Below are 13,122 nucleotides of genomic sequence, written 5' to 3' on the forward strand. Positions count from 1 at the left end.
TAAGTTATTATGTAAAAATAGAAGACCCTTATGTCAAAATTGACTATAAAGCAATTTTTCTTTTCCCCATATACCTGCTGTGTCTCATATAACATTTGAGAAACCTGCTTCCAATATTTTCTCATTTTATTAGCCATCAATCTAGCTCTTGCCTAGTTATATGTTAAATACTACCTTCTTGCCTTACCTAGTAAAGAGTGAAAATTGCTGCAAATTCAGGATTTTTCTTTTCGGAAACAGATAAGTGGTTGTGCTCTCTACATGTGTGCATAAGCGGGAAGAAGGGCAGTAATCCTTCTGCGTATTTGCTGACCCCGTACAGCAAATACTTGTTACATTTTCAGTAATGTTTAAACTGTTTGCTTTATCTCATTGGGATGAGTCATCGTCACCTTTATGTTGTTTAAACCGGTGAAAGGTAGTCTTTATTGTTTTCTTTTACCTCGAAACTATTTCTTGTGATGAACAGAAATAGTTCAGCATGTTGTGGTTCCAGGACTGAGTCGAGTTTGGGTGACCATCTCTACTGTAAGATAGCTTCATCGGAAACTTCTCAATGCATAAGCATTCTGCAGTGCCATATGGAAATGAACTGTCGGTGCTGGAATGTGGGGGCTTCTCAGGCTGTTTGCATGACTCCAAGATGTGTTTTAATATCTGGGGGCTGGGGGGGTTTAATGGTGACATGATACGGTATTAGATGGGGAGGAGTGGGGAGGAACCGTAAAGGTAGGGAAAAAAGTTAAAAGGGAATACAAGCTGCTTTTGTGATTTCCTTTTAGGTCCGATGTTGTGGTCCTCTGTTTTTCCATTGCTAATCCCAATTCCCTAAATCATGTGAAAACCATGTGGTATCAAGAAATCAAGCACTTTTGCCCTCGAACACCTGTTGTACTCGTTGGCTGCCAGCTTGATCTCCGCTACGCCGATCTGGAAGCTGTTAATCGAGCCAGGCGCCCATTAGCAAGGTAAGCCAAGGGTCTCGGTGTTTCCCTGCCCTGGCCAAATTAAAATTTAGAGGTAGCAGGTGTCTCTGTAGCCTGGAGTTCTGCTCTTCAGTGGTTCTGGGAACCCATCTATCAGCCAGGGCCTTAAATTAGCCCGTGGGTCACAGGGGGCATGCCCTGACCCCTTCTCACATGCACTATCGTCTCTGATGTCAACTCATTTTTGTAAAAACAGTTAGCCAGCACTTGAAGTAAATTCATCTAATTATGAAATGATGTGTATAAAAGCGCTTTGAAATTTGTGAAGTGTTAGAGAAAATGTTGACTACCCACACCTATAATAATGTTACCCTTGAAATTATGATTATTATAATAAAGGTAATTAACACTCAGAGGGCTCTTGGTCCCAGGGAACATCTTATTCATGAAAACATTCATACCCAAGTGTTTTTAATCTTCCTCATATTCCTCAGTCCAAACTGCAGGAGTGTTTCATGCCCAAGATGACAGTGTCCACTTTTTAAAAATCACTTGGACCTAGAGTTGCAAAACAAACAAACACTGCTTTTTAAATGTCTCTAGTGGTTATGTTTCTAAAGAATGACAAAGTTAAAATACAGCTTGAAGGAGAATTTGTTTCACTATATATAAAATGTGGATACCAATTTGGGGGAAAAGAAGTGTTTTTAAAAATGTGTGCTCCCTATAATTCCCTTTATAAAAAACAATTTTGCATGTTTTTTATGTTGACATTTTTTGCTGGAGAACATAGCTTTTCAAAAAAATTTGCTATTAAAACCTTCCTTTGATGTTTGCTTAACAGGCTTATTACAACATTTTATATGAATACAACTTTTGATACTCTCATAGCAAAAGCAAATGGTACTTTCTTTAGACAATTTCTGAAGTTCTAGGTACATTTTGCATAAAATTTCTAAAAGCATTTTATGTTCAGTTTTCACAGTCCTCCTACTCTTAAATGTATGGACTAAGAATTAAATATTAGGAGCCTCATAGAGGGAAAGAAAAGTCACAGAGAATGAGAGACTGTCCTGGCCTCAGGAACTTTCTGTATAAAATAATAGGTTAAGATGATCAGGCCTCGCAAGCATGGCAGTGGGAAGGACTGGAGGAGGGTTACAGAGTAGGAGAGAACAGAGGAAGGGACAGGCTCTTCTATAGAGCAATTCTGAGAAGATTTTATGAAGGAATTGGTGTTGGAGCTAAGCCTTGAAGAGTTTCATCAATTGGTCAATTTCAAGTCAGTCCTGGGAAAAAGGAACACAATGCCCACAGGAGGAACCCGGGAAGTTAAACCTTCTTCACTGCACTTCCCCTCCTCCTTTGCCAACACTCTGTAATTTTTCCTCTTTTGCATCCGAGTCTTCAAATCCAAATTCTATCCAGTATCTTCTTTTTCCTTCTAAGACCAGGGCCTGTCATACATTACCTTTGGTGTTGAAGGCAAAATATTTACTTAAGATCAAATTCCTGAGAATATGTTTCAGAATCAAGTATGTGCTTGTGAAGAGTATGCTGACCAATCACATCCCTCCCATGTTCTGGAATCCACCTGTTCCTTTACCGTGGTTTTGCCGTAACCATAGCACTGTACTGCTTATGCTGTTTCCAAAGATCTGGCCTCCCTGGCTTCAATGAGACTATAAATGGGCCTCGTGTGCCAGCCTAAAGAATGTGGTCTTTATTCCATGGGTGTTGTGGAATCAGAGGAAATTAAATCAGAACTGCCACCAAGTCATACTTAGGTAGGGACTTTTCTTGCAGCAATAAGGACTGTGGGCTCAAATGTGAGGAGTGTGATGAAAGACCAGTTAAGAGGCTAATGCACCAGACCAAGCAAAAGATGATTTTTCCTTCTAATACCAGGGCCTGATGAAGGCAGGGGAAGAAACGTGAAGGGGAAAACTGAAAGGATATTCCTGAATACAACAGAGGATACTTAAAATGAGCTGCAGGATATAGATTGTGTAACGAGAAGTGGGAAAGTCTCGACTCTTAACTGCTTAGTAGAGGTCCCTCAACAACTTGCAAATGTGACCTCAGACAAACCCTTTAAATTTTCTGCCTTAGTTTCCTCCAAATGTAGAACAAAAATAATACCTCATAGGGTTATTGTGAGGCTCAAATGAAAAAATGTATATGAATGCATTTTAAAGTTACAAAGCAAAATTTAAGCATAAGGTCATGATGTTGATAATGAAGTTGAAGACGATGATGATGGTAGTGATGATGATAACAGCTGACATTTATCAAGCACTTACTGTGGCCCAAGTACTATGCTCAGTGTATTATCTCATTTAAAGCTTTCAATAGTCCTTTAAGGTTATAGGTACTCATTATCGCTATTATAGAAATGGGAAAAGCAAGGCTTAATGAGGTTTAAGTAACTTGCCTAAGATCAAAGAGCCAGTAAACGGCTGATACTTCAGTTACTATGATTACTATTGAATGTATTTTTTTTTTGAAGAAGTAAAACTGTCCCTATTTACAGATGCATGGTCATATATCAATGAAAAGTCCTAAGGAATCTACAAAAAAGCAATTTAGCAAAAACCACAGGATAAAAGGTCAATACACAATAATAAATTGTATTTTCATACACTAGGAAATGAACAATTGGAAAATAAAATTTAAAAAACAATACCATTTATAACATAAAAACATGAATATTTATGGATGTTTCACAAATTGTGTATAAAATCTGTGCACTGAAACTATGAAATATTTGAAAGCATTTTTTTCCTGCAATCATAATTCCTTTACATTTGAAAGACTGGAGGGTTGTGGTAGATTTTTCCAGAGGCTTAGTAAAAGCTTGAAAAGGATTTTAAATGTATAATTCGATTAGGTGCTTAGGCCCTGGTTACTATTTTTTTCCTAAATTAAGGCTGATTATAATTTTTAAAATATTCTATTTCAGGCCCATAAAGAGAGGGGATATTTTGCCCCCAGAAAAAGGCCGAGAGGTTGCAAAGGAACTTGGCATACCTTACTATGAAACAAGCGTGTTTGACCAGTTTGGAATCAAGGATGTGTTTGACAACGCAATCCGAGCCGCGCTGATTTCCCGCCGCCACCTGCAGTTCTGGAAATCCCACTTAAAGAAAGTCCAGAAACCTTTACTTCAGGCACCCTTCCTACCTCCAAAAGCCCCTCCACCGGTCATCAAAATTCCAGCGTGTCCTTCCACGGGGACAAATGAAGCTGCCTGTTTACTGGACAATCCTCTGTGTGCCGATGTCCTGTTCATCCTTCAGGACCAGGAACCCATCTTTGCACATCGAATTTACCTCGCTACCTCTTCTTCCAAATTTTATGATCTGTTTCTAATGGAATGTGAAGAATCCCCAAGTTGGGGTGAAGGAGCTTGTGAGAAAGAGAAGCAGAGCAGGGATTTGCAGGGGCGGACATTGAGTGTGAACCCAGATGAGGAAAGGGAGGAAGGCCCCCCTAGGACCCCGCAGGCTGAGCAGTGGAAGTCCTCGAGCAGGAGCCTGTTGGAGACTCTGGGTCTGGAAGCCGAGGGCTCGGTCCCCGAGACGCAGACGTTGTCGGGCTGGAGTAAGGGCTTCATTGGCATGCACAAGGAAATGCAAGTCAATCCCATTTCGAAGCGGGTGGGCCCGGTGACTGTGGTCAGGATGGACTCCTCGGTCCAGCCGGGCCCTTTCCGAACCCTGCTCCAGTTTCTTTATACGGGGCAACTGGATGAAAAGGAAAAGGATTTGGTGGGCCTGGCTCAGATCGCAGAGGTCCTGGAGATGTTTGATTTGAGGATGATGGTGGAAAACATCATGAACAAGGAAGCCTTCATGAACCAGGAGATTACGAAAGCCTTTCATGTCAGGAAAGCCAATCGGATAAAAGAGTGTCTCAGCAAGGGGACGTTCTCAGGTGAGCCGGGCATGTGGCAGAGCCGTCGATACCTTTGGTTGTGTTTTATCAAACATTAGCCAGACACAGCAGGGGAAAGGATAACCATAGCTAACATTATGAGTGCTTTTTTTTTTTTTTTCTATGAACCTTTCTAAGCTACAGGTATCAACTTATTTAATTCTCATCAGACTTAAGGGTTAAATATTATTATCTCCATTTTCCAAATGGGGAAACCAAGGAACAGAGAGGTTAGATAACTTGCCGGTGGTCATACAGATAATAAGTCATAGTGCCAGGATTTGAACCCAAGCTTTAGTGGCTCCCAAAACCTGTTCCCTAAACCACCATGGTACCATGCTGCTTCTCAAGAACAGATCGGGTACACCTGAGCCTATCTCTGGTGGGCTTGTTGCTTACAATTCCCCTGCAGGATCCATTCCCTGATTCTCTAATCCATCAACCCTTCAGCACTTTCCCATGACAAAAATCAGTGACCCCAGGTCCTGAGGCCACTGAAGTCCTCGAGGCAGTTTTGGTGGCCCTCCACATTCCCACGAGGGGTGTCTCTTCTGTTTCCATCCCCTCTCCTTTTCTGTCCATGTGCTCCTTAGCCTTGCTCTTCTATGGTTTCCTTGCCCCTCCTTTGCCTTTGGTAACTGAGCTGTATGCTGCCCACAGCGCCCCTCCATAACGGCTTAGGCACACTGGTGGTCTGCACCCAGTATGGGCTCCTGACCCATGCTGGTACTGTCTTACACACTTTACTATTTTTGCTCTGAAATCATCCTCTTGGTGGGCATGTGCATGTGTGAGTGTGTGTAATTTCATTGTAAGTTGACTTCCTGACTTCTATTTACATGGACGGCTCCATTTTTGTCTTTACCTTTTATGATCCCTGCCATGGTCCTACACATTTAGTAAGCAGCTGCTGAATCTGTTCATTAATTTTAAAGCTTATGAGTAATATTTACTCCAAACACTGGCCACCGTGGTATAGAAACTGTCTTGAAAGTTAATGAAAAGAATATGTTACAAACCTATGGTAAATTAAACAGGGGACTTTAAATAAAGTTAATTAAATCACCCTCTCCTTACTGCAGAGACATAATAACCAAATACAAGGTGGGAGTCTTCACTGGATTGTGTTCAAAAGAAAAATCTATTATATGCAATTTAGGGATAATTGGAGAAATTTGAATATGAACTAGATAGTAGATGATAGTAGGGAATTATTTTTAATTTTCTTAGGTATAATCATGCTATGGTTATTTAGGTGAATGTTCTTATTTTTAGAAAATTTATGGTAAAGTAGGAGTGAAAAAGGAGTGAGGTGTCATGCTATCTGTTAAAAGAAAAAGTCTATACACGTATCTAAAAATAGATAAAAATACACATACAGCTAACGCAAAGATAGCAAAATGTCAACAATGGATAAATGAGTGATTGTTATACTATTCTTTCTGCTGCTGCATATGCTTGAAATTTTTCCTAAGAAGGAGGAGAAAATACTCCTCTCCTTCCTGTTACTTTCTGGTTCAGAGGATTTGTGTAGTGACCCTATGTGTAATCATAAATGCTTGCTCCTCAATGCTCGAGTTGGGTGTGCCAAAGGTGAGGATTGACGAAAAATCAGCAAGTGAAGACATGGAAGAGAGAATAAGAGGTGTAGGTTGACGGACACATTGGAGCAGAAGCCTTGGTGGAAGCTCTTGGTGAAGCCAGCTGACAGTTCTGTTCCCTCAATCCTTTGACAGACGTAACATTTAAATTGGATGATGGAGCCATCAGTGCCCACAAGCCACTGCTGATCTGTAGCTGCGAATGGATGGCCGCCATGTTCGGGGGGTCATTTGTGGAAAGTGCCAACAGTGAGGTATGTGCCTTCCTAAGAGCCTAGTCCTATCTTTGTGAGGGTGCATATGCATGTGTATTTATATAAAGCGTTTAATTAACTGAATGACTTCAATTCTTTTACTGCTTTCATGAAATAGTTCTGTAGCAGTAGTGCTTGAGTGCTAGGTCACCCTTTTCTTAAGTCTCTAATTATGGGGAGCTATTGTTTACTGGCCACTTGTTGTGAGCCCCTGGGTGCATCACATGCAGTATATCCTTTCATTCTCACCGCTCTCCTTGTCTATAAAGACATAATCAGCTATACTTGTTAACAAATGGCACCAGGCAAGGTGCATCAAAATCACATACAAGAGGAGCAGAGCCTCTCTTCCAGTAGTTCAGGAAAGTGAAAAGAGTTCTTCAGTCACTGAAGTCCTAGACTCAGCTCTGCCCCTAACCATACGGGGGACCTTGAGAAGCCTCAGTCTCCCCATCTGTAAAATGAGGGATACACTGGGTTGTCCTTGAGGTCACCATGAGCTACCACACTCTCTAAGGCTCTGCCCTGACCCCTCTGCCTGTGTTAGGGGATATAAGTGTTTGTTAACTTTAGGGAAACAGTAGTGGAGCAAATGGTTACTCCTCTGAACACACCTCTCAACGTACTTAGGTGTAGTGGAAGCAGCTGAGTCACTTGTCAGCCACTGGCTCTGTCTCCAAAAGAGGGATATTCTTGGAGCAAAGCGAACAGTATCTTGGAGACACTATGTCTTTATCTTTTTTTCAGTTTTATTTTTAACTGATGAATAATAATTGTGTATATTTATGGGGTACAATGTGATGTTTTGATACATGTGTACATTGTGGAATGAACAAATTGGCTAATGAGTCTATCCATCACCTCAAATATTTATCATTTCTTTATAGTGAAAAAATTTTAAATCCTCTCTTTTAGCTATTTTAAAATATACGTTATTATTAACTGTAGTCACCACACTGTGCAACAGATCTCCAGAACTTATTCCTCTTGTCTAACTGTAACTTTGCACCCATTGACCAACAGTTTCCTTTTCCCCCACCACCTCCCACAAACCAATACTTTACTCTCTGCTTTATGAGTTCAGTGATTATAGATTCCACATATAAGTGAGATTATACAGTATTTGTCTCTCTGTACCTGGCTTATTTCACTCAACATAATGTTCTTTAGGTTCATCCATGTTTTCTTGAATGACAGAATTTCCTTCTTTTTAGCGCTGCATAGTATTCCACTATGTGTAGATACCACATTTTCTTAGCCATCCATCCGTTGATGACATGTAAATTGTTTCCATGTTTTGGCTGTTGTGAATAGTGCTGCCATGAATGTGGAGGTGCAGCCAATCTCTTTATCTTTTTACAAGCTCAGTTGGAAAAAAAAAAAAAATTCCATTCAGGCATTTCTAACTTTAGGAGTAAGCAAGCACTTTTGTTCAGTTTTGCAAGTATTTTTTAGCATCTTTTTTTTATAGAAAACATGGGGACACCCCATCAAGTTTATTGTCCTAGGGGGCTTGTTTTGCTTATCTCAGCATCTCTCCACGCTTTTAAAAGAAATACAGAAAACAATAGCTAACTTTTCAAAAGGGACCCTCACATGAGAAATCTGAGCACTCCCATTGTGACCCAGGAGCCTACATTTGCATCCCCAAGTAGGGAAACAGAATCCTAGAATCACAAGCCTGGGATGGCTCAGGCTGAAAAGGTCACTAGGCCACCCTCCTGCTTCCAGAACAAACTGCAGCTGCTCCTAAACCAACCCCCAGCAAAGGGCTATCTGCTGTTTGGGGAAAAGACACTAGAATTATCTCGATGACCTCTTCTGTTGTTTATCAGCCTTTATAAACCAGAAGGTTCTCACCTGTAACTCATGACAGTCTTTCCCGTGCAGTCAAAGGTGTTTTGGAGCGTTGTTTCTAAGAAGACTGCAGTGGAGTGGAGGCCTCCCAGTTAAGTGGCTATGGGGCTCAAATCACAACTCTTCCACTTACAAGCTGTGTGGCTTTGGGAGAGTGACTTAACCTTTCTGAGCTCCAGTCTCCCCACCTGGAAAACATGATAATTCCCCATAGTGTTATCGTGGGGGTGTAAGAGTCAATACTTGCAAAGCACCTGCATAAGCATTAAATAAATGGTAGCTGCTGCTGCTGGTGTTTTGATGGTTGTTGGTGGTGATGGTATTCTTCCCCTCTTACTTCCACGAAAAATTTGGGGTAGCCACTGATTTTCAAAACTTCATCCAACTGGTATTGTACCGACTTCAGTAATCTCCAGAAACGGAGAGGTAGAGGCTTGCTCCCCTCGTTTCCCCAGCTCCCAGCAGCGCACGCTGACTGTGCGGCAGAGAACCTGCTATTAAGTAGTGAGCAGGGGGAAGTTGATCGAGGTCAGGAACCCAGGCACAAAGGGACACTGTCAGAGCTGACCTCACGGATGCTAATCCTCTTTATCCCTTCCCAGAATGGACTGTAATCGTCTCCAGATTAAAATGTGCAGGAGAGGTGACCAAAACAAAAACTTGGCAGCAAATGTGAGTGCACATGTATATGATTGTTTAATAGCCTCTCCTGGACGTGGCCACCTGTTTAGCACACCCTCCTGGACAGACTCCGTCACTCGGCGCTTAGAACCGTAGCTGAGGCTGTTAGGTACGGGTACATTCACACCAGATCAAAAGACAAAGACCGGGGAACCAAGCAACCGAAGGTCTCTGCCAAAATTCCTTTAGCCGGTATATTAATGCCATGAGCTGTTGACATTTCTGCCCTCTCCTGTTCCTTCTCTTTACTTCCAGTGTAGACTACAATATAGGGGTCATGAACTCAGGTCTCAGCTTGACCTTGGGCAAGTGACTGACCCTCTCTGTAAAATCTACAGAACGGGGATAACAAGAGAACCTTCTCCAGAGGGCGGAGAAGGCATGCGATTACATGTGTAAAGCATCGAGTTTGGTGCCGAGAACATAACAAATGCTCAATAAATACTAGTGATTCTTATGCTAGAGTATTCTTGTTAAATTTTCTCCATGTGGGGTTAAAAGTCTCTTTCCCCTGAAAGCCCTAAGGTAAAAAGCTCCCATTTCCCTTTCTAAATTAGAAAACTATGATGGAGGTACTTACAGGTATAGGGATGAGGCACTCAGTTAAACGCTCAATAAATGCTCCATGATTGACTTAGGTGCATGTTCACACTTGGCCTTTCAAGGCCACCATTTAATTATCTCAGGAAAAATCTGAAAATTTGACTGCCCCACGAAATTCAGCCTTTTTGTGTGTGTATATCCAGAAAAGAATAAAATATGTCCAGGTTCATTGATTTTACTTTAACTTCTTTGTCATTTAATATTCAAAAAGATACTGCATTTTACTTATATTTTTTCTCATTACTTTTAATGTAGCAGTAAGCATAATTCTCTCCCCAGAGGTACTCAGCAAGTGGTTCATTAAAAATGCATGCCCGGGTTATAGTAAGCAATGCTTTGGATCTGGAATACTTTCTCATTCTCTGTAAGACTATCTCTAATTATAAGCCTAATAGTCTGAGCTAATCTTTGCAATTAAAATTTTAAACCAACTAAACTGGAATATAGGATGTTGTTTAGGGGAGCATTATATTCTCTTTCATTACTTTTTTTAAAGCTATATCCAGCAGGTAAGATGCAAAATTTTTTATTCCATTTCTTGTGTAGCTTTATTTATTTTTAAAGTGCTATAAAAGGGTCTCTCTGTTGCTATACAGCTAATTATAACTGTTGAAATCACAGAAACAGGCTTTTTTTAAAAATCAGCCATGATGAAAAAAATTCATATTCTGAAAGTGGTTTTAGTTTGTTCTTATTTGACAGTTATTTATAATGTTATTTGCCAAAAAGAGCCATCACTTCAAAAAATGTTAAGCTAAAAGGAAACAGCAGATCACGGGTGATTACAAACGTCAGAACACTTCGAGGACATTGGGAGTATTGGGGCAGGATCATTCACTGGGCTCTGTCATCTCCTGCTGCCAGAAATAACTTTTTATTTAGGATGTCCATTTTGCTATTTGTATTTCTAGTGGGAATTTTTTTCTTTAAGCAATGACTTAGAACACATTCTTGCCAAAAAATACTAAGGTAATCTGAAGATCTTCAAAACTCAGAGTCTCTGTGAAGAAGAAAAAACTTGAGATAGTACCTATTCCAAATTCCTCCCATATAACAGATAAGGAAAATGAGGGTCAGAGAAGGTGAGTGACTTATCAAAAGTCACACAGCATTTCCAGTCCCCTGCGGTATTGTTTTCAGAAGCAGCAGACATCCCATCTCTGAGAGAGTAGACGTTCACAGGAAGCTCTGGGATTCCTTATATTAACAATGACTTACATTTTATAGTACTTAGCACTTTGTAAAATGTGGGTACTTTCACTATCAAAATGGTTCAAATTTTAAAGCTCCTCCACTTAATTAACCTTTAATTATCTAGAAAATTGTACTAATCCAAACATCATTCTAAAGCAATGAAATTTTACCATGTGTTCATACACACAGAAACAAGTTTGTGTATCTGTAAATAAACTCATTGTCTATATAAGATAAATGCAAGTATACATAAACATACAAGTATGTAAGCATACACACAAGTGTAACAGGTGTTAGAATCGCTTGAATAGAAATTAATTATTCATATGTTGATACAGCTGGCTGAAGGGAAGAATAACATTGTAACATCTGAATATTGCAGATGACCCAGCATGTACAACAGCTTCTTTATTTTAAAATAATATCAGTAATAGTTTCTACTCATCACGTTCTATCCGTTATAGGAGGTTGTGGTAGAAACTTGTCAAATCAGTGATGATAATGACCCATGCGGCTTATTTATGGAATCATAATCGTCATTTTCACCAACTGTGTCTGAAAGGGTGGGGGAAGATCAAGTTTCTTAATATTTTTAGGAATTTTTCTCAGCTTTCCCTCTGATACATTAAGGGATGGATCTACCTATCTAAAAGGACATTCCCTCTCTGAGGTGGCTGGTGGCTGCACAGGAGAATAATAGAGAAGGTTGCTATAGCTTAAGCAATTCTGGAACCACACCGCTAGGGTGCTTAAGCCATGAGCCCCCTGTAGAGTGTGCGGTTATTTTGTGTATATATGTGTATGTATGTATATACACACACACTCTCTCACACACATATAGTTGTCCTTGGTATCTATGAGGAATTGGTCCTAGGACCCCTCTTGGATACCAAAATCCACAGTTGTTCAAATCTGTCATACAAAATGGCATCGTTTTTGCATATAACCTATGCACACCCTCCCATATATTTTAAATCATCTATAGATTACTTTTAATACTTAATACATGTAAATACTATGTAAATAGTTGTTACACTGTATTGTTTAGGGAATAATGACCAAAAAGAAATGTGTACATGTTCAGTAGAGACTCAACCATCCAATTTTTTTCTGAATATTTTTGATCCATGGTTGGTTGAATCCACAGATGTGTAAACCATGGATATGGAGGACTGACTGTATACGTGTGTGTGTGTGTGTGTGTGTGTGTGTGTATTTATGGAGAGACAGAGGTGCAGTCATATGTAATATGTAGATGTAATCATATGCTATTTAGATATAATCATATATATATAGAGATGTATCATATATAATATATAGATGTATATCATTATATGCTATATAGAGGTTTAGTAAGTACCAGAATTAAGTTTATAACTGTTCATCCTTTTGAATTAGAGATCTAATTTTTAAAAACTGATAGTAAAATATGGTGCTTTATTGTTCTGTAAACCAAACCTTTCCTTCCTTGGCATTAAGGGTTTCTAGTACTTCACAGGGTTTTGGGGGGGTTTTTTGTTTGTTTTTTTGAGACGGGGGGGTCTCACTCTTGCTCAGGCTGGTCTCAAACTCCTGAGCTCAAGCAATCCTCTCGCCTCCACCTCCCAGAATGCCAGGATTACAGGCCTGAGCCACCATGCCTGGCCCTCCCTGGGTTTAAATCCAAGTCAATACTTCCTAGCTCTGTGACCTTAGACACCAGACCTGATTAACCTCCCTGAACCTCAATTTCCTTGTCTGTAAAATGGCAAAAATAAAAGTCTCCTCCTCCTATGGTGGATACAAGGATCAAGTCAGATGATGTGTGTGGAAAGCTTAGCTCAGTGACTGGTGCAGAGGAGGCCTTCAATTAAGGCCTCCTTAATTGAATGTTAATTTTATAATCAGCATTCTAACAATAAACACAAGCGGTACCGTTCTATACTACTCCAGGGCCTCTCTCGTGGAGTGAGTTAGAGACTTTAACGAGTAGCTGCTGTGCAGTCCATGTCCCCACTGATTCATGCCCACCCTTCCAGAACTGCACGTCCCAGGCAGTCCTGGCTCTCTAGCAAACTCTAGTGTGCGTTT

The 13,122-nt window shown here is 40.3% G+C and overlaps 1 protein-coding gene across 12 annotated transcripts in view; it reads left to right on the forward strand.

Moving 5' to 3' along the window:
* Positions 1-13,122, forward strand: part of RHOBTB1 (Rho related BTB domain containing 1) — a 119,197-nt gene that overhangs the window by 96,601 nt on the left and 9,474 nt on the right. For all 12 annotated transcript variants that reach the window (XM_069460814.1, XM_069460822.1, XM_069460816.1 and 9 more), the window contains 3 exons: positions 783-968; positions 3,889-4,862; positions 6,599-6,717. In XM_069460814.1, the coding sequence (XP_069316915.1) occupies positions 847-968; positions 3,889-4,862; positions 6,599-6,717 (1,215 nt within the window). In that variant the 5' untranslated portion in view covers positions 783-846. The remainder of the gene's footprint in view (positions 1-782; positions 969-3,888; positions 4,863-6,598; positions 6,718-13,122) is intronic.

The sequence above is a fragment of the Eulemur rufifrons genome, chromosome 28 (genome assembly GCF_041146395.1).
Source record: "Eulemur rufifrons isolate Redbay chromosome 28, OSU_ERuf_1, whole genome shotgun sequence".
Taxonomy (NCBI): Eukaryota; Metazoa; Chordata; class Mammalia; order Primates; family Lemuridae; genus Eulemur; species Eulemur rufifrons.